Source organism: Podarcis filfolensis, assembly GCF_964270895.1.
Source record: "Podarcis filfolensis genome assembly, chromosome: 8".
Lineage (NCBI taxonomy): Eukaryota > Metazoa > Chordata > Lepidosauria > Squamata > Lacertidae > Podarcis > Podarcis filfolensis.
The window spans coordinates 75,613,061-75,631,577 of NC_139611.1; the positions used below are offsets into that span (position 1 = coordinate 75,613,061).

Below are 18,517 nucleotides of genomic sequence, written 5' to 3' on the forward strand. Positions count from 1 at the left end.
GTCTCACGCTGTTTAATGGAGCTTTGTTTGGGGTATGGATGAGTGTCGTGGAATAGGGTTTGCATTTTCATGTGAGATGGCCTAATACTTCACTGTAACACACCTGTCCTTCGAAAATTGCAGTTCTCAGAATTTTGTGATGCTGTTCTTCAACCAAGAACAGTGTATAAAGATGCGTACATTAGGGGGAAGAGTGCAGAAAAATGCATGTGCTAATGAATAGAAAACATGAATTGGGGGAGATTGCTTGATTAAACAAATGGGCAAAATTGCTTGCAAAAATGTGAATATTAGGATAAATGCGCAGTTTACCTTTCACAGAGCTACAATGCCTAGCAGCCTTAACCAGCTTCATTCCTAGGATTCTTTCAAGGAAGCCATGTGCTTGAAATGTTTGGTGTATATGTGACCAGGGCTGGTTTCTTATAGTACAACCAATCCCTTTAAAAAATGACAGTCCATTTATTTATAATGGTCTATTCTATGACCGATATTCAGAAAGAAACTTTGTATAAATATATAAAATAATACCAAACAAAACAAAGCAGATACCCATCACAATAAACGGATTGGTAATTGTATTGCCGGGCATAGAGAGCAAAATTGTGAATTTGCTAAAATTATTCCCTGGTAAAATTTACATGCTGCTCCACAAAATTTAGCAGCCCTGGAAGACGTGTTCTGATTTGAAACGAGTAAGTAAACACAGAAAGTATCTGATCGGCCTGGGAATCTCTGTAGAAAGGGTTAGATAAAAATGTTACATACATCACAACAAAAATAGAAATTTGTAAGTACGTGAGTTAGCAATTCTGCCTCTCCAGACTGACAGAGACATTTATGTTGACAATAGGGGATTTTTTGGAAACTCCCCTCCAGAACTAATAATGGAAGAATATTTAAATACACTAGAGTAAACACAATAAAAAAAACCAACCCAGACTTTTCGTGATTTGGAAAGTAACGAGGAAATGCACTGATGAGTGTGGAATGACCAAAAGTTTCATGGGAAGATATGTAAACACGCCACAAGCAAACCCAAACGAATGAACATTGTCACAAAACTGCCCTGTAATCTGTTGAGCATTTGTTCTGACATAGTCTACGCACTGTGTAAGCTTTGTGCAAACAAATCAGGTTGGGTGCTGAGTAAACAGGTCAGTGGTGGAACTGACTTGTTCCACCTCTAGAAACTGGAGGTGTCTGGAAACTGGAGAAGTTTCTTTAGCTCTTAGCTGGGCTGGCCTCTAAGTACAGTTCTGGCTATTATATCACTGATGTGGCACCTAGGAATATGGATTATTTTCCCCAGCCCTGCCCGCATCTGTCATGCAGGAAACTAAGCCTGTTTTGCTTTGTATTCTTGCATTCTGGCATGTTCTTGGACTCGGCCCCAGAACCTCTTTTCCATGGCAGGAGCCACCCTTAAACATGTGAAGTAAAGAACATTGTGTTTCTGAGCATACACAGAGTGTGACACCCCCTCACTACTGAGTAACCAAGAGCCCCTGAATGGTTAAATATCAGGGGATTAAGGGATTCACGGAAGAGATTGGAACTCGCAGGCAGGCTTGGGCTGGGCCTCATTACGTCATCATTTAAATTCTTAACAGCAGCTGTTGACTTAATGCTCCCCTCTTAACCAACAAGATATCTGGAGAGAGAGAATGGTTTAGAAATGGTGGGGGGGTCAGTGCCCCTCTAGATGTGGCTGGACTCCAACTCCCATCATTCCTGGCCATTGGCTCTGCTGGCTGGAGCTGATGTGAGTTGGAGTCCATGCAGTTTTGCTGCTTGAAGCTACAACAGCAGCACAGAAGGGACTTGTACTCTTTCCGGCGAACCCCTGAGCAACCACATCACTCTGTACAGCTGGAAGATCAAGGGGCAAAGTATCCAGCTGCTGATAACAGGATCTAAGGGCAGTGGTGCACCCTGGGACACAGGAGGGTGCGGGGAGAACAGAGAAGAGAATCATATCCAGTCAAAACACCGCAACTTTAGGGCTCATTAGGTCAGGCCTGGTTGTACAGGACAGTCTGCAACAGGGCTGGGAGGGCTTGAGGGATAGGAATAATAGAATTGCCATTATCAGCACCACATTCTAACCAGCTGAGCTAACTGGATACTACAGTGGTACCTCGGGTTAAGTACTTAATTTGTTCCGGAGGTCCATTCTTAACCTGAAACTGCTCTTAACCTGAAGCACCACTTTAGCTAATGGGGCCTCCCGCTGCCACCGCGCCGCCACCACACAATTTCTGTTCTCATCCTGAAGCAAAGTTCTTAACCCGAGGTACTATTTCTGGGTTAGTGGAGTCTGTAACCTGAAGCGTATGTAACTTGAAGCATATGTAACCCAAGGTACCACTGTAGAAGAAGAAGAAGAGTTTGGATTTGATATCCCGCCTTTCACTCCCCTTCAGGAGTCTCAAAGCGGCTAACATTCTCCTTTCCCCACAACAAACACTCTGTGAGGTGAGTGGGGCTGAGAGACTTCATAGAAGTGTGACTAGCCCAAGGTCACCCAGCAGCTGCATGTGGAGGAGCGGAGATGCGAACCCGGTACCCCAGATTACGAGACTACCGCTCTTAACCACTACACAACTCTGGCTCTCGTACTTTGTTGTTCTGTTGTTTGTTTGTTTTAAAATAAACCAGAATGGGTTTATTTTATCCAGTTTTTGTTCCATTGCCGTCTTGTGCTTCCCTCCAACTCCTTGGTCTTTGGAATCACCTTAGATCAAAGCCGTGGAAAGCTAGTTGTGCTGCTTTTGGGGAGCCCTCTTGCTCATCCTGCTGAGAGGGGCCCAGGATCTCTGCCCCAATGACCTGCCCAAACCGTTTAGGTTCCCTGAGAAAGAGAACTCTGAACACGACGCAGTGGAAAAGTCAGAAGGGCTCCCTCTGTGCCCCACCCCTTTAAACACTTCAAACACAACATCTAGCAGCAAGCAATACATTCCACATTCTATCCACAACTTCTGAAAAACCCCAAGGCTGCAAGGAAACCCAAGCTGGAAAACCCCAAACAGCACAATAGCATTTGAAAATGAAACAGTCAAGTCAGGGTCAAGTTGTGATCTGGCAGCTTTCCACCCCAACAGTTCCTTCCAAGAGCCCCAAACACAGAGATGCTACATCCCCTCCTCTGCTTGTTCCTCCTCTGGTTCCCTTAACCTAGGCTTCCTCAACCTCGGCCCTCCAGATGTTTTGAGACTACAATTCCCATCAACCCTGACCACTGGTCCTGCTAGCCAGGGATCATGGGAGTTGTAGGCCAAAAAACACCTGGAGGGCTGTGGTTGAGGAAGCCTACCTTAACCCACCCGCCCACTTCCCCTGCATACTGGGACCACAGCAAGGTATTTGATCCAGACATTGATGTTTGTTTGTTTTTTGTAGATTTTCTGTTTCTGGATGCTCCCAAGTCAATATTTGAGAAAGGAGAGGAACAATATTCATGCAAAACTCAGTCCCGGATGAGGAAGCAAAGAGTGCACATTCCCAGAACCATGTCTCCGCTCATATTTGCAGACAACCACCTGCCCCCATGGCAATTTCATCTTTAAAATGCTTAAAAAAAAAAGTAGTCATCAGAAGATCCAAGAAATGCCTTTCAGAAAAGCTACCTGTTATTGTTAACAGTTGCTGGCAAGTCACCCCAGTGAGCAAACAGTACTATCTAGCGGTTAGAACTTGCAACTACAAGCCAGCACAAGTCTCTGAGCCGAGACTTGTAATGGCCAAAGATTATTATTTCAGCCCCTTCAGTATGAACAAGGGTGCATCAAAAAAAGAGAGGTCTCTTCTTCCAAGTAGCTTACAGTTGCAACAGAGATGGCCACCAACTTGGGACAGCTTTAAGAGGGTTGAATAAATTCATGGAGGACTATGAATGCCCACTAGTGATGACAGCTATTGCTCTGCCAGTTGGAGGCAATAATACTTTTGGACACCACTTGCTGGAAACCACAGGAGGGGAGAGGGCTCTTGCGTTTGCAGGTTCCCAGAGGCATCTGGTTGGCCAGTGTGAGAAGATGCTGGACTAGGTGAGCAGCCGGCCTGATTTAAATTATTGGACAATGATTTCCATCCCTCTCCGCCAACATGGCCAATGGTCAGGGATGATGGGAGTTGTAGGCCACATCCACTGGAAGAAGCAAAGATCACCAGTGTCGAAGCAATGATTCTTCAACATCAACTTTGTTGGACTGGTCATGTTGTTTGGATGCCTGATTATCGTCTTCCAAAGAAACTACTCTATTTTGAACTTTAAAATGGAAAGCGCATTGCTGGTGGTTAACAAAAGAGGTTCAAAGATGCTCAAACTCAGGACGAAATGGAGAAATGCGCTAAGAGGTAGGCTCGCTTGGCAACCCTCACCGTGGTCAACTCCCGCCCGGAAACCAATGTCCCCATTGTGGAAGGATGTGTGGATTCTGAATTGGCCTCCACAGGCATTTATGGACTCACTGTTAAAACCGTGTTCATGGAATACATTCTTACTTGGCTACGAGTGATCGCCAAAGAAGTAGTAGTAGTTAGATTGTGTAGTGTAGTGCTTAGTGTGCAGGATTAAGGACTCTTGAGATCAGGGCTCAAATCCCTACTTCAGTACATGATTGCCAATGGGGTGATCTTGGGCCAGTCGCTGTCTATCAGGCGAACAGAGTTGTTGTGAGTATAAAACGAAAAGCGGGGCAGGAAGTGCTTATGCCACCATGAGGTTTTTGGAGGAAAGGTGAGACAGAAATGTGATGATAATAATAAATTAAAGCACACTGATTCCACCAAATGCTTCTGGAAAGTGTAGCTTAACTGTCCCAGAACTACAATTCCCAGCACCATTTGCAAACTACAACTCCCAGGTTTCCCGTGTGTTTTAAATGCATGGTGTGGATGTGACCATTGGCTAACACCATCCGCAAGGACAAGATTTCCCATTGCTGCTCCAGAAAAATCAGCCCCATCCTATTCAGAAGTGAAGCCGACTAACAACAAATGCATTTTATTTTTTCTCAGCAACAAGAGTTTCTCAGGCACAAAACCCGAGTTTTCAGAACATTCACAGTGCAAGGGACTCTGTCTTCTGGCAAGGAATTTCGAGGCCCAGCAGAAATCTTGACACAGTGCATACTTGGAAAACAAAAACATCACGTGGGTCCTGGTTGAGCTGGGAATGTCCAGCCAGTGCAAATCAACAAAGAAAAGTGGGCCACTGAGGTCATGGAGCTGGAATTAAGAGGTTGACGATCACAATAGGCAGGATGATCAGGAACCAAACCAAGTTAGGGTGTATCTGAAGACACACACATCTTTCCAAATAAATCACTGTCATCTTCCTTCAGAGTGTAATAAGGAGATTGTTTGTACGCCATGAAACCATCCCATTGCTGCAAGGGATGCCTTAGGTCATCTTTGGGAAGTCAGAAGGTGCATCTAGGCAGCTACATCTTGGACCCCACACTTGAGGTTAGCAGGAACCGCGAAATCTGCAGGAGATGAGGGGGAGCAGAAAGATTATTTTCCCTGAGTTCCTATAGGAATCACCCTCCCTCTGTGGCTGGGCACAGAACCCAAGAAGCCATGGCTGCCCACCCCTCAGACCAGCCACCAAGCACCCCGGCAGCCCAGCCTAATTCTGGTTTACTCTGAAGCAAGTCCTACAGAGAGCAACATAACTTGCTTCCAAGTTAAAGTGCCAAAGGAATTGAGCCATACAGAACTTATGGGCCTTCAGATTCTGAGGGTCTCCAACACCCATCACACCCAACAGTCAGGGATGATGTGAGTTGCAACCCAGCCAGTGTGGCATAGCGGTTAGAATGCCAGACTAAGACCTGGGAGACCAGGTTTCGAATCCTCACTTGTCCAGGAAGATCGCCAGGTGACCTTGGGGGCCAGTCGCAGCCTCTCAGCCTAGCCTACGTCACAGGGTTGTTGTGTGGATTAATTGAGGAGGGGAAGAACCACGTATACCCCCTTGAGAAAAAGGCGGGATATAAATGCAAACAAACACACATCTGGAGGGACACCATACTCAGTGGGACATCTATATTCTGTTTAGTCATACGCAAGTCCCACTGTGTTCTATGAGACTTATACCCTAGGAAGTGTTTGGGGGGATTGTGCTTTAAGATGTCCAGCACAGGAAAAGCCAATCCCTTGGATATTCCTTAAGGGAAGTGCTGTGGCTCAGGTTTGATCTTTGGCATCTCTAGGCAAGGCTGAGAGTGTTACTCCTGCCTTAAATTCTGAAAAGCTGCTGTTGGCCAGTGTAGACAACGCTCAGCTAGGTGGAACAACCATCTGGCTCAAGATAGGGCAAGCTACCTACATTTCTTGGCTCAGCAAGTGGAGGAGGTTAGGAAAACGAGATAATTTTCTGCACTGTTTCCAAACCACAGTCCCCAGGATCCTTCTGAGGAAGACACAATAGAGGAGCAGATACTTGCTTGCAGCTGAGAAAAGGCAGCCTCCAGATAAATGCTGCTCTGCTGTACCAGAAACCAGCCTCACCTATTTGTTTTGGCTTGGGTAGATTCAGGTTGTTCATCAGTTCAACGAAGGCCTCTCGGGGCAAGGTGAGGCGAGGATTCAGGGTTTTTTCTTCCTCTACTGTGGACACTGTCTGGCCTGCAAGGGAGGAGGAGATGCATCAAGGGAGGCTAGGACAGAAAAAAATAGAGTCTCGCGGCACCCGAAAGGCTCACATAGATTTATCGAGACAAAGCTCTTTGGGCCTACCAATGTGGGAATTATCTTCCTCAGTTGGCAGGCGGACATTTTGAGATTTCCATAGCACAGACTTTGGCCTCATTCAGGAGTTCTACTGTCGTGACTATAAACAAGCAGGCAGCCCTGTCACCAATATCCCTGCATGCTCTGGCCCTTCCTGCTCCACCTTGGGGCTCCTCACATCGCTTAGCTCAACACACTAGCAACCCTACCTTTCCTGGCCAATGTGGCAAAGTCTCTGGTGGAGCAATGGGGCCTTCGCTAGCCTCTTTATGCATCCATCTCAAATGCCTGAACAGAGCTACTGCCTCTCACATTTCATGACCTCTCGACTCCACTTTTACAAATGTTTCCTTCTACACCTATGTTTATGTGTCCCTGTACATACAGTGTATATTATAACTTTTTGACTTTCCCCCTCAACCCCACCCCCAATGATTTCCTGCATCATAAAGGGATGGACTTTATGGTGCTTGCAGCAAAAGGAAAGACAAACCACAATCTCGATTTATGACAGCCAATAAGAAGTGATGTGCATTGTACAATGTACAAAACATTGTACAAGTAATTTGCAAGCTCTGTTTTTCCTGTATTATAATAAATGCTATGCATATTACATGACACATTATAGTTACATATGCAAAAAATTGACATTTATTTCGGGGTGACCTGTTTTCAAAAGATTTGGAAATGAAAGTTCATTCCTTTTGTTTTTAACCAAAGGTTCATCTAACTACACAACCGGAACATGAGGTTGTAAAAAAGTTGTAGCCCTAATGTGTATATTCATTCTGTGTGTGTGTGTGTGTGTGTGTGTGTGTGTGTGTCAAGTGTGCACACCCCGCCCCGATCTGAGAAACACCCAGATCAACCTGAGCACAAATGAAGTCAGGGTGTGGGGTTAACGTCTAAATAGGGTTCTTTTAAAACCCTAATTAAGCATACAGTTAACCCTAATTAAGCATATGGCCCACCCTCACTTCCGACTGCACTGAAGAGAGGAGGGTTCAGTTCTGCTGAGTGCTGCTTCACTCTCATGTACAAAACACACTAGTGAAGCAGTTCTTAGTCTGGAGACGTTTATTTAAAGAAGCCTTCCTATGAGTTGATTCCAGCCATGCACACTGTGAACTGTAGAACAATCTGCCTTCCTTTCTATCTATATACTGCTCAGTTGCATACTAATGTTTTAAATCCTCGTACATCACTTTTGGGGGGATATGAAGCGGTTGATAAAATTTCATTCAATAAAACAACAACACAACACTTTGTGCATCTGTTGAAGGGGGTCTCCAGTTTCTAGCACAGTAAATCTATCGGTCTCTAAGAGAACCACAAGGCACTGTGTTGATCGCAACAGAAATATTTAAGGAAAATGAGGAACTGAGAACATGTATTGTCATCCATTGTCCGTTGTAGCACAGTGATGCCCGCCCACCAGCAGCAAATCTAAGACCCCGACTTACCGGTATAGTCATGGGCAGGGTAGATTAGGCAGTGGCCAGGGAGTGTGAAGATTTTTTCGTGGACCGACTGATACAGGGTCTCTGGATTGCCTTGGATGAGACAGAGAGCCTTGCTGAGCTAAGTTTCCTTCAACATCAGCTATTTTTGCCAACCTGATTCTCTAGGACAGCTGCTTTAGACAAGGGTCTTCAACACATTCCTCCCATTTGTTCAGTGAATGCGTAGGCAGGCAGGGGGATGGAAAAGCACTATGCATATAGGCCCTGACTCCAACAGTACGCCCCCTGGCCATGCCCTTGACACCTATGTGTTAAGTATTAGTGCAAATAAAGCATCTATGGAGCATATACGGGGGCACCGGCTGCCCACGCTGTCTACCAATTTGCCCACTGACGTTTCCCCATATCTGACCAACCACCTTTACACCCACCCCCTTGTCACCCATTTTTAACAGTGGGAGGGGGGCCTTTAGAGCAGCTGACTAAAGCACTCTGTGAAGCACCTCCCCCTCATCTGTTAAATGTCTGCCATCAGTGCTGCTTCCTTGCTCTCCTGCCTGCTGTTTGTCATGCAGTTGGTGTGGCTACCTGAACTGCACAGCATGACGACAGCATTAGATTTTTATGTATATAGGAAGAAATGTGTAAGGCTCTTTCATGCATTCAGAACCTAGGCAATCTGCATTTCTGGATGCATGGAAGGTGCATAAAAGCCCATTTCACATTTATGGGATGTGTGCTGACATTAGGGGGTGACCAGTGAGGTCCACTCCGGGCATTAAGTGTTCATTCGAAGTGGGGAGGAAGAAAACACATACACCCCTTACAAGGCTGTTCTTTTGCAGAGGTGGCTGCACATTTCTACACAACTTATTGTAAATCTTATCCACAACACCCACATGATGTTGTCTTCATTGAAACATCATCCCATATTTTTCCCCTTCAGAGAGCTACAATAAACAGAGTGGTCTAACAACCAGTCCCACTTCCTCAGGGACTCTGGGAATTGTAGCTCTGTGTGAGGGAAATAAAGGGCTCCCAAAAACTCTCAGCACCTTTAACAAACTACTGCTCCCAGAATTCTATGGGGGAAACCATGACTGTTTAAAGTGGTACCATAGTACTTCAAATGTATGGTCTGAATGTGGTCAGAGTGCTACAGTGCTATTGTAGGTAGACACATTCAGATTAACACATTCAGATACAGTGCTATTGTAGGTAGACATATTCAGATTAAGGCAAAAAAAAAAGGGGGTATCATTTGTCAAGTGGAACACGACAGCCCATGTCTCCCCATAAATCTTGAAGCTGCCCTCTATTCCAGATGGCAGCCATTAAGACTCAGATCCCATAGCTCCCTCCCCCTTGCAACAGATCAGAGTCCACCCTGATATGACCACCCTCCCTGGTTATAACTGGATCCACAAGGCCTCTGTACCTTGCTGGAAGTCTGTCCGTCCACAGCCCCGGATCAGCAAGGCATCGCCAGTGAAAGCCATGCCCTTATCGTTCAGCACATACGTCAGGCATCCGTCTGTGTGTCCAGGGGTGGAACGAGCTTCCAGGGCCTGCAACGACAGCAAGGCAACATGCCATGAGACTCAAGCCTTGGAATTGCCAGTGTGATATAGCACTTACAGTGGGAGACCAGGGTTCAAACCCCACTCAGCTGTGAAACTCGCTGGGCAGCCTTGAGTCAGCTGGAGTCTCTTAGCCTAACCAACCTTGCAAGGTTGTTGTGGGGGTTAAATGAGGAGGGGGAGAGCCGTGTGTACCTTGAGCTCCCTGGAGGAGAAGGTGGGGTGTAAAATCAATCAAACAAACAAACTCACAAAATCCCCAAATTTGAGGGTGTGCCCTTCCTGGATTAGGAGGTCAGCTGAGGCACCACTATGTTTGGAGATGACACTCCGGCAGCCTGGGAGAAGCTTCTTCAGCAATCCGGTGCCTGTGATGTGGTCTGCATGGCAGTGAGTGTTGACTGAGAAAGAGGAAAAGAAGCTTGAGGTTATTATTGCAAGACACAAAAATCAAAGCATTTAACAAAGAAGTGGGGAGCCTGTGCCCTGCCTCAGATGTTATTGGGACTCCAACTCCCCGTTGGTCTCAGCCAGCAATGCCAACGTTGAGGGATGATGGGATTGGTCCTCTAAATGTTTCTGGAGAACCACAGATCTAACGCCTCAGTCAGGCCAGGCCGTTTTGCCACCTCAGGTGCCAAAATGCCTTGGGCCAGTGTGGTTACCATCTCCTTCCTGATTCAAAGGTACGATTCTATTATTCTACTCTTCCACTACCTAGTGGTAGAAAGTGGAATATGCCATTTCTTTTCTGTTCCATTTTAACCTAGCAATACCCAGGAAGGCCAGGTTTGACCAAGCTGCTCTTGGGAGCTGAAAAAAAATCCACTTTTATTTTTGCAATTTCATTATATGTACAGTTGTACCTCGGAAGTCGAACGGAATCCGTTGCGGAAGTCCGTTTGACTTCCGAAACGTTCGGAAACCAAAGTGCGGCTTCTGATTGGCTGTAGGAAGCTCTTGCAGCCAATCAGAAGCCGCGGAAGGCCCACTGGACGTTCGGCTTCCAAAAGAACGTTCAAAAACAGCTTACTTCCGGTTTTCGATTGTTTAACAACAAGCTGGAACGTTTGACTCCCAAGGTGTTCGGGAGCCGAGGTATGACTGTATTAAAAAATTGTTTTTAATAAAGATGTTATTGTGTTAAAAAACAAATAAACAAGGACAAGTACATATAACATCTCTACTTTCAATTCATAGAGTCTTTTTCACACTTCATTTACATTCCATACGAGACCGTATTGTCATAGATGTTGTGTGGTTGAGGGGGAAAAGAAGGAAGGGAGAGAGGGAGCTAGGAGGGAATAATGAGGTTTTATTCTACTTCAAAAAAAGAAAAAAAATCAAAGTGATTTACAGCAATGGACACACACACGCAATAAGAACCAAGTAAAAAATTAAAACCACAGCTCATTTGCTAACCATTACAGGGGATGCTTTCTTAATTGTCTGCATAAGCCTGGCAACATAGCTGAGTTTTCATCAAACATTTAAAGGTGGAAAAAGAGGATGCCGTGCTGAATCTCTCTCGGAAGAGCATCCCATGGCACTGGGCCAAGGCATGTTTTCACACTGATGTCAAATGAGTGTGCCCATCATGGAGGGTGACCAGAAATGCTCCTACAGGTGATCTGAGTGATGAGGCTGAGCTGTAAGGGTCCAGGTGGTACCTAGATTAGTCAGGAACTAAGTTGCCCAGGGTGTTGTAAACAAATGCAAGGATATTCTGAACCTGTGGGCTTCCTTGGGAGCATGTTACACTACTCCAACTGCCTTGATCCATCCAGGACCGAAGAAAAACCTCCTCCTCTCACCTGCATATACCAAATTCAGACCAAGCTGCTTCACCAGTGTCGAATCCCTCTTGGCTGTCTCCAGAACTGGGTCTATTAGAACCGCCTCCTTGGTCTTCAAATCTGCCAGCAAGTAGGTATATGTGGAACTCTCTGATTCAAAGAGCTGGGGGGGAAATGCAGAGATATCTGGTTAGTCCATGAAAGGCAATAGGTGGGAGCGTCTGAGGACCCCTTTCCCCAAAGCAGCCCCCTCCTCCAGTGGCCCTTGTGCTTAGGAAGAAAAGGACCCCTGCCCCAATAACAACAACAACTGGGGTATGGGTGCACAGTCACATGGAGAAGAAGCTGGAGGCTGTAAGCCAAAGGCAACATGAAGTACATCAGCACATAAGCCAGAGTGCCTCCACTCCAAGCCTAGTGGTTAAAGCAGGAAGCGGGCTTCTAATCCCTTGCCCTGGCGAATCTCTTGATTTATATTCTTTCCAAATTAGCGTCCACAAAACTACTCCCGCTACAGAAAAATATTTTACGTGCCTTCGTGTGTAAGGAGTTGGATCTTTTAGCGTTGGTTCTTTTATGCTCTGGGTCTGTTTTATTTTCTTTATTTCACAACATTTATATATGCGACTTGATTGTGAAACTAAACTAAACCGCAAAGCGGTTTACAAAAAGAAAAAACAAACAATAAAATAAACCAGTTTAAAACAACTATTTAAAAGATTTGAAAAAAAATATTTACAATCAATGATAAACTAAAATCCAGATTTTAAAAACACCCACCAAGCGTTCTGGATAGGTTTGCATAAGCAAGCATGTTTTTAGCAGGAGATGTAAAGAGTACAGTGAAGGCGCCTGCCTGGTGTCAGGGTAGTATTAGGGAGGTGCCTTCGTTGTACTGCTTTAGGCACTTGCTAAAAACAAACAAACAAATCTTTTGTTTTGGCCAGCCTACCCAGACATGTGATTTTTATTCCATATACTTGCTATAAAACAAAAACAAAAAACTCTTCTGGTTTTTCTGCAGTTTTAAGAAGTTACATACATACAACCATTTAATTTTTTTGACTGCGTCTGACTTTCTTATTAAATATTTGCATCATTTTATGTAAGCTGCTTAAAGATTCTTCTTCCTTCCTTTGATGAAGCGGTCTATGAATTGTGTTAACCGGCTATATAAAAATACCCACATTACATTTGGAATTATATTATTTAGGAAAGTTGCTTGCCTGCCCGTTGTCTATGCGTTGGGACACCTCGTAATGCACTGTAGCCACATTATGCATGACGGCACCTGAGATGAGGGAGCTGGTTTTTGACTATGCTTGAATATGCCATTTTGAATCAAGATGTTGGACCGAAATTCTCAAAGCTGCGCTGCTTTCTTTGAATTCTTACAATCCCAGAAACGTACTGGGTTTGAGGCTGTTTGTATACAATGAAGAAATGGCCATGATCTTTTAAATGTGCCTAATTGCTCCCTGCTCCCTGCTCAGGTGTAACACAATCTTCCACTCTTGCCCAATTTGGCTACTCTCCAGATCTTAGCAAGGCTTTCTTCCAATGGCACAGCACTTTATATTCCTACCACTGACTTCTCTATCAGTATTCTTGATGCAGGTCGTAAGTTCCAGACCTACTCACAGAAGAACTTGCTTCCTAACATTGCTTATATCCAAGCAGGCTGGACCCAGGGGTCAAGAAGGTGCAGTTAATCATCAAACCGATTACAGCCCCAAGAATCTAGCAGACACTCCAGTACTGTGTTGCATTTCGAACACAGTTTGCTTGTTTTATCATCCTGAAAGTTTTAAAAGTCTGCATAACTGTAGATAAAATGGCTGCAAATTGTTCCGGCGATTCAGAAGTTCAATCTGAAATTAAGATAAGCTTGTTGGTATCTCTGGTATCTTTTACAGCATGGATGCATGCTCTGTATTATTTTATTGGTATTATTCTTATAAGGCCTTCAGCTAGAACAATAAAATAAAGGTGTATTATGTTGTTGTAAACCAACCTGGGACCTTATGAGGAAGGGCAGGTTAAAAAAAAAGGGGGGGGGGGAGAATCAGGGATTTGGAATCCAACTTTGCTGTTGTATTGTTGACCACCCTGACATTTTTAAAACAAGTGAGACAGTAATATGACAACCTAAAAAAAGGGACCATACACATCAAAACATTTAAATTATGGCAATTATTTCAAGACAAATATATCACAACTACTTTTAAGAAAGCACAGTAAATTGAAAGACAATGTATCACAACTTAGCAAAATAAATAATGAGTAAATATACACTTGTATTATACCATTTGTATTATGCAGGATTCTATCCAACCCTAGTCCAGTCTGGACTCTGCATTTAAAGCAGAATAGCACTATAGACAGTCCTGGATTCCCAGTCCTGGGAACTATAGCTTGTTAAGGGTGCTGAGAGCATTTGGGAGACTCCCGTTCCTCTCCCAGAGCTCCGGTTTTGAACTTGGTTTAACAATCAGTCCCTCTTCCTTTGGGAGCTCTGAGAGTTGCAACTCTTTTAGGGGAATAGGGAGGTCTCCCAGCGATTCTCACGACCCTTAACAAACTAGAGCTCCTGTTATTCTGTTGAAGGAAACTGTGACTGTGGTATCATGGTGCTTTAGCTGAGTCTTACTTCAACGTGGTACACACAGCCCTGTCTCCCAGTATCCCTCAGCATCTGACACCTTAATTTTAGGGCCAGCTTTGCCTGCAGTCAAGCACATATATGCTTACATTTCGGGTGCAGAGGGATGAAAGAGAAAACTAGGATGCACTCCTATATGCTGTTACTTATTTATTATGGGAAGCCTCTTATGACCTTGGGCCTCTCACTGCCTCTCAGCCATGAGTGCCAACTTGAATCTTTAGCAATCACTCGTAGCTGAGTAAGATTGTCTTCCATAAACACGGTTTTAACAGTGAGTCCATAAGTGACTGTGGAGGCCAATTCTGGATACACACATCCTTCCACATAGGTTTTCCAGACGGGAGTTGATCATGGTGAGGGTTTGCCAAATGTGCCTTCCTCTTAGCACGTTTCTCCGTTTTGTCCTGAGTTCGAGCGTCATCAAAGCCCATGACACCTTTGGTAAAGGCTGTTCTCCAATTGGAGCGCTCGCAGGCCGGTGTTTCCCAGTTGTCAGTGTTTATACTACATTTTTTTTAGATGTGCCTTGAGAGAGTCTTTAAATCTTTTTTGTTGACCACCAGCATTACACTTTCCATTTTTAAGTTCAGAGTAGAGTAGCTGCCAACTTGAATAAAATATGGGGGGCAGGTAAGGCCCACTCCACATAATCTATCATAAGACATGCATACTATTTAAATGGCAATGCTTATCAACTTTCGGGGGTGGTGGTGGCTGGAGCCCTCAAATATTTTATTGGGAGGGTCGAGGGGACCTCGGTCCCTAGGAGATGGCTTGTATGTGCTCGTCTCGGCCTAACAGGGTTGCTGTGAGGGTTACATGGGAAAGAGGAGAATGATACACACCACTTGGAAGAAAAGATTGCATATAAATGTACTTGTTGTTAGCTTTGAAAAGCAGGGTAGAAGTTACTCGGAAGGAAGCTCTGTGGAACTCAGCTGAATTTGAAGCCTACGTGCCCAGGAACAAGTGGCGAAAAGGAAGATAAGGCATCCAGGAAACGGAACCCAAAATCCCAGCTCCTCTGCCCAGTGGCGTAGCGTGGGTTGTCAGCACCCGGGGCAAGGCAAGTAATTTGCGCCCCCTAACCCGTGGATTTGCGCCCCCTAACCCATGGATTTGCCCTAACCCCAGATGTTGCGCCCGGTGCGGCCCGCCCCCCCTGCACCCCCCACGCTACGCCACTGCCTCTGCCCCCACAATGTAGCTGCCCAGAGAAACATGCATGCATGCTGATCCCACAACACCACCCCTTGGAAGTACCCTAGGCTTCCAGTTATCTGGAACAGCAAACAAAAATCCAGCCATTGGAGCTTTTCAGCAGAGCTTTCCAGCTGCACACATACTGTACATTCAAAGTGCATTGCCCCCCTCCCTTTCCTTAAAAGAAAGAACGAACCCTGGGAACTGTAGTTTGGCCCTCAGAGAGCTGCACTTCCCAGCACCCTTAATACAACTACACTTCCCAGAATCCGTACGTGTGTGTTTATGTGCTTTAAACGTACGGAGAGGGCAGCTTCGCAACTGTAAAAGTTCTGCTTGCCTTGCAGCCCTGCACAGAGGCAGAGGAGCCCTATGGGATGGGAAACGTTGGCAACCCACAGAAGCACAAACACACAAACACACAAACCAACAGTACTGCCAAATAAATTCAATGTAAGGTTGCTGCTGCTGCTATTGTTTCAAGAGCGGGGTAGAAGGGTCCCGATCCTGCCTGCCACCCTTCGGGGTGGAGGACGGGGCGCCTCGGATCAGCTCACCTGTCGGAAGAGCAGCCCCTGGCGCTGCGCGGTGCGGACGCAGTAGCATCGCCGGGGAAGGCTGGCCCGGGCCGGAGCGGCGCCCAGGACCCGCAGAGCAGCCGCGGCTGCAGCAGGGCATCTCCGGGACAGAGACATTGGGCGCGCCACATTTGGTGGAAATGAAAGGAGAGGAGCGACGCCCTTTAAAAGTTCAGAGGCTGGGTCAGGAGCGGCGGCGGAAAAGTGGGCGGGCTGCGAGCCTCCTTAAAGCGCCACGCACCGGCGGGAGCCCTCTCCTTGTTTTGGTTTTTCCTGCCAACCGATGAACCTTTCTATGAATGCAGGAGCAAGAGCTGGCGTGCCAAAAAGTCCTGTTTAATGCTACTGTAATCACAAGATTTACTGGCAACAAACTCTTAACCTGGGCTTTGGTCCCAAGGGCAAAGCACAGAACCCTTGCCACAAGTCGCGATAAGAGCTAAAGAGCCGACTTGTCCAGATAAACACATTCTAGGAATGAGAATTCTTATGGACTCCACCAGATTGACTCCGCCAGATGATTGATTGCACAGATAATACATTCCAGAGAAACCCATTTGGCGGAGTTCACCCCCTTCAACACACATTCATGCACACAGTCCATTCATGCACACATGGGTAAGAATGAAGAACCTTCAGCGTTTTGCTTTGCAGTGTATTATATCTTCCTTCGGCTAGGATTTATTCAATCCTCTTCCTGCCTAAGGTTCCTACCTTTCCCACCTTCTGCAGTCACTGATCAGTACTGTCTTAGGGACTGGCCACTGTGAAGTATTTAATTGAATCAGAGCACAAGGCTAAGACGCACTGTTGAATGCTATTTGCATGTGTGTGATTATTTGCAAAGGTGTATGTTTAAGTCTCTGGCTGGCTGGGACATCACCAGCACTGCACTTTGCAGCATGCATTACCATCCTGTAAGCAAATTAAAACAAATTAAAAAATAAGGTTTTTTTTTAAAAAAAGGGGGGGAGCCAAAAAATCTGGGACTTGGGCCTCCCACCCCTGAAATGCAATGCACCTGTCCCAGGTGCTAAGACTATAGCTAAGACTATATATTCTTTCACTCACAAAGTAGGGTAGTCTAATCCACATTCACAAAGTGGGTATATCATTCATATCAATGAACTACCATCACTATAACACTTTTAAAATCAAAGGTAGGCAAAGGCACCTGGCTAGCTCAAAGTAGAGCTGAACCGGCAGATGTAAAGTCTACGTGCAGGGAGGTTCTCGTAAACAAGAAGCCTGCAACGATTACATGCTATCGTTCTTTGTGCAAAGGGCAGCCTCGTTTTTCTGTTTTACAACGCTAAAATGTGTGTACTTAAGCTACATGGATATTACTGCAGTTTGCTGTGTGACTTGGGGGACGCTGTGCGAGCACTAGAGGGTAGGGCATGTCTGTGTGTAAAAGGTGAGGCAGTGGGATTTGTTGGTGAAATACAATATGGAGGGATATGGATATACATAGCCAGAGCACACAGTCGAGGTGTATATATACATTATCGTTAGGGTGGGGAGCTGGAAATCTTTAACTAGTGCAATTACGCTTCAGTTTCAATGTTTAACACTGCCGTTTTCTATAGCCCAAAGGGCAAGAGATGTACAGTATTCTTGCATGAGACGGGGAAATATATTTTAATTTAATTTATTTTATTTTTTGCATTGTGTGGGTGGGTACTTTTGATAAAGAGAGAGAATGGGGAAAGAGGTTTTACCCGCAACACAGCAGATCATGGTAGAAAAAGTGGTCTCTTATTGGGCTTCCTTCCTTATTTATTCCATTCATATCCCACTTTTGTATCCAAGGAGTTCAAGGGGCATACATGGCTCTCCGCCTCCCTCCTCATTTAATCCTCACAACTACCCTTTGAGGTAGGTTAGGGCGAGAGGCAGTGACTGGCCCGAGGTCACCCAGTGAGCTTTGTGGCCGAGTGAGAATTTGAACCCTCTTCTCCTAGGTCGTTTTTGGACCAACTAAGCACTACACCACCACTGACTTACACACAGCCTTCTTTTTTTGCAGGTAGAAATGCCCCTATTCTTTACTTACTTATTAAAAAGGCTGCAAACTGACATTCCCTGTTTTATCTAGGGGGCGGGGCAGGGATGTCTGTATAGGAGGCAGAACAGGTTCTGGCAAATTTCAGCACCAAGTCTAAATGCCTAGCTTTCATCCCTAGTAAAAACGGCCTTGATCTAATGTGAGAATATTCTGGAACACAAAGAGATTTTCCAAAGGCGATTGTATATAATAATGCTCACACATCCATCCATCCTAATACAGCATCAGTAAATAGCTCCCACCCTTTTAAAACGTTGACCCGCTCCTAGAGTATGACTAACCCTAGCTTGAAACACAGACATTAACGAGGGGAAAGAGCTGCTGCTCAGTGGCTGAGCATCTGCTTTGCATGCAAAAGGTCCTGGGGTTCAATCTCTAGGCTGGGTTGGGGAAAAAACCCTAGTCTGAAATCCTAGATGG

The 18,517-nt window shown here is 45.4% G+C and overlaps 1 protein-coding gene across 2 annotated transcripts; it reads right to left on the bottom strand.

Annotated features, from left to right (window-relative positions):
• Window positions 1-4,995: 4,995 nt before the first annotated feature.
• On the bottom strand, window positions 4,996-18,414 carry ETHE1 (ETHE1 persulfide dioxygenase). Of its 2 annotated transcripts, none has more exons than XM_083627895.1 (7): window positions 18,379-18,414; window positions 11,602-11,746; window positions 10,040-10,188; window positions 9,646-9,775; window positions 8,208-8,297; window positions 6,523-6,639; window positions 4,996-5,495 (listed from the first exon to the last, which is right to left on the bottom strand). In XM_083627895.1, the coding sequence occupies exons 1-7, from the start codon at window positions 18,397-18,399 to the stop codon at window positions 5,443-5,445; spliced, it is 705 nt and encodes a 234-aa protein (XP_083484021.1). In that variant the 5' UTR covers window positions 18,400-18,414; the 3' UTR covers window positions 4,996-5,442. The 2 variants fall into 2 exon arrangements, with proteins under 2 accessions (XP_083484021.1, XP_083484020.1); XM_083627894.1 differs by lacking the exon at window positions 18,379-18,414 and adding an exon at window positions 16,009-16,225.
• Between the last annotated feature and the right edge of the window lie 103 nt (window positions 18,415-18,517).

Bases quoted from the DNA above. Each gene is read 5' to 3' on its own strand.
- ETHE1 (XM_083627894.1), bottom strand. From the start codon at position 16,146: ATGTCTCTGTCCCGGAGATGCCCTGCTGCAGCCGCGGCTGCTCTGCGG. The intron at 10,189-11,601 runs GTGAGAGGAGGA...CCTCTTTCTCAG, and splicing joins TCTGAATTTGGTATATGCAG to TCAACACTCACTGCCATGCA. The intron at 9,776-10,039 runs GTGAGTTTGTTT...CTGTCGTTGCAG, and splicing joins CCCTCAAATTTGGGGATTTT to GCCCTGGAAGCTCGTTCCAC.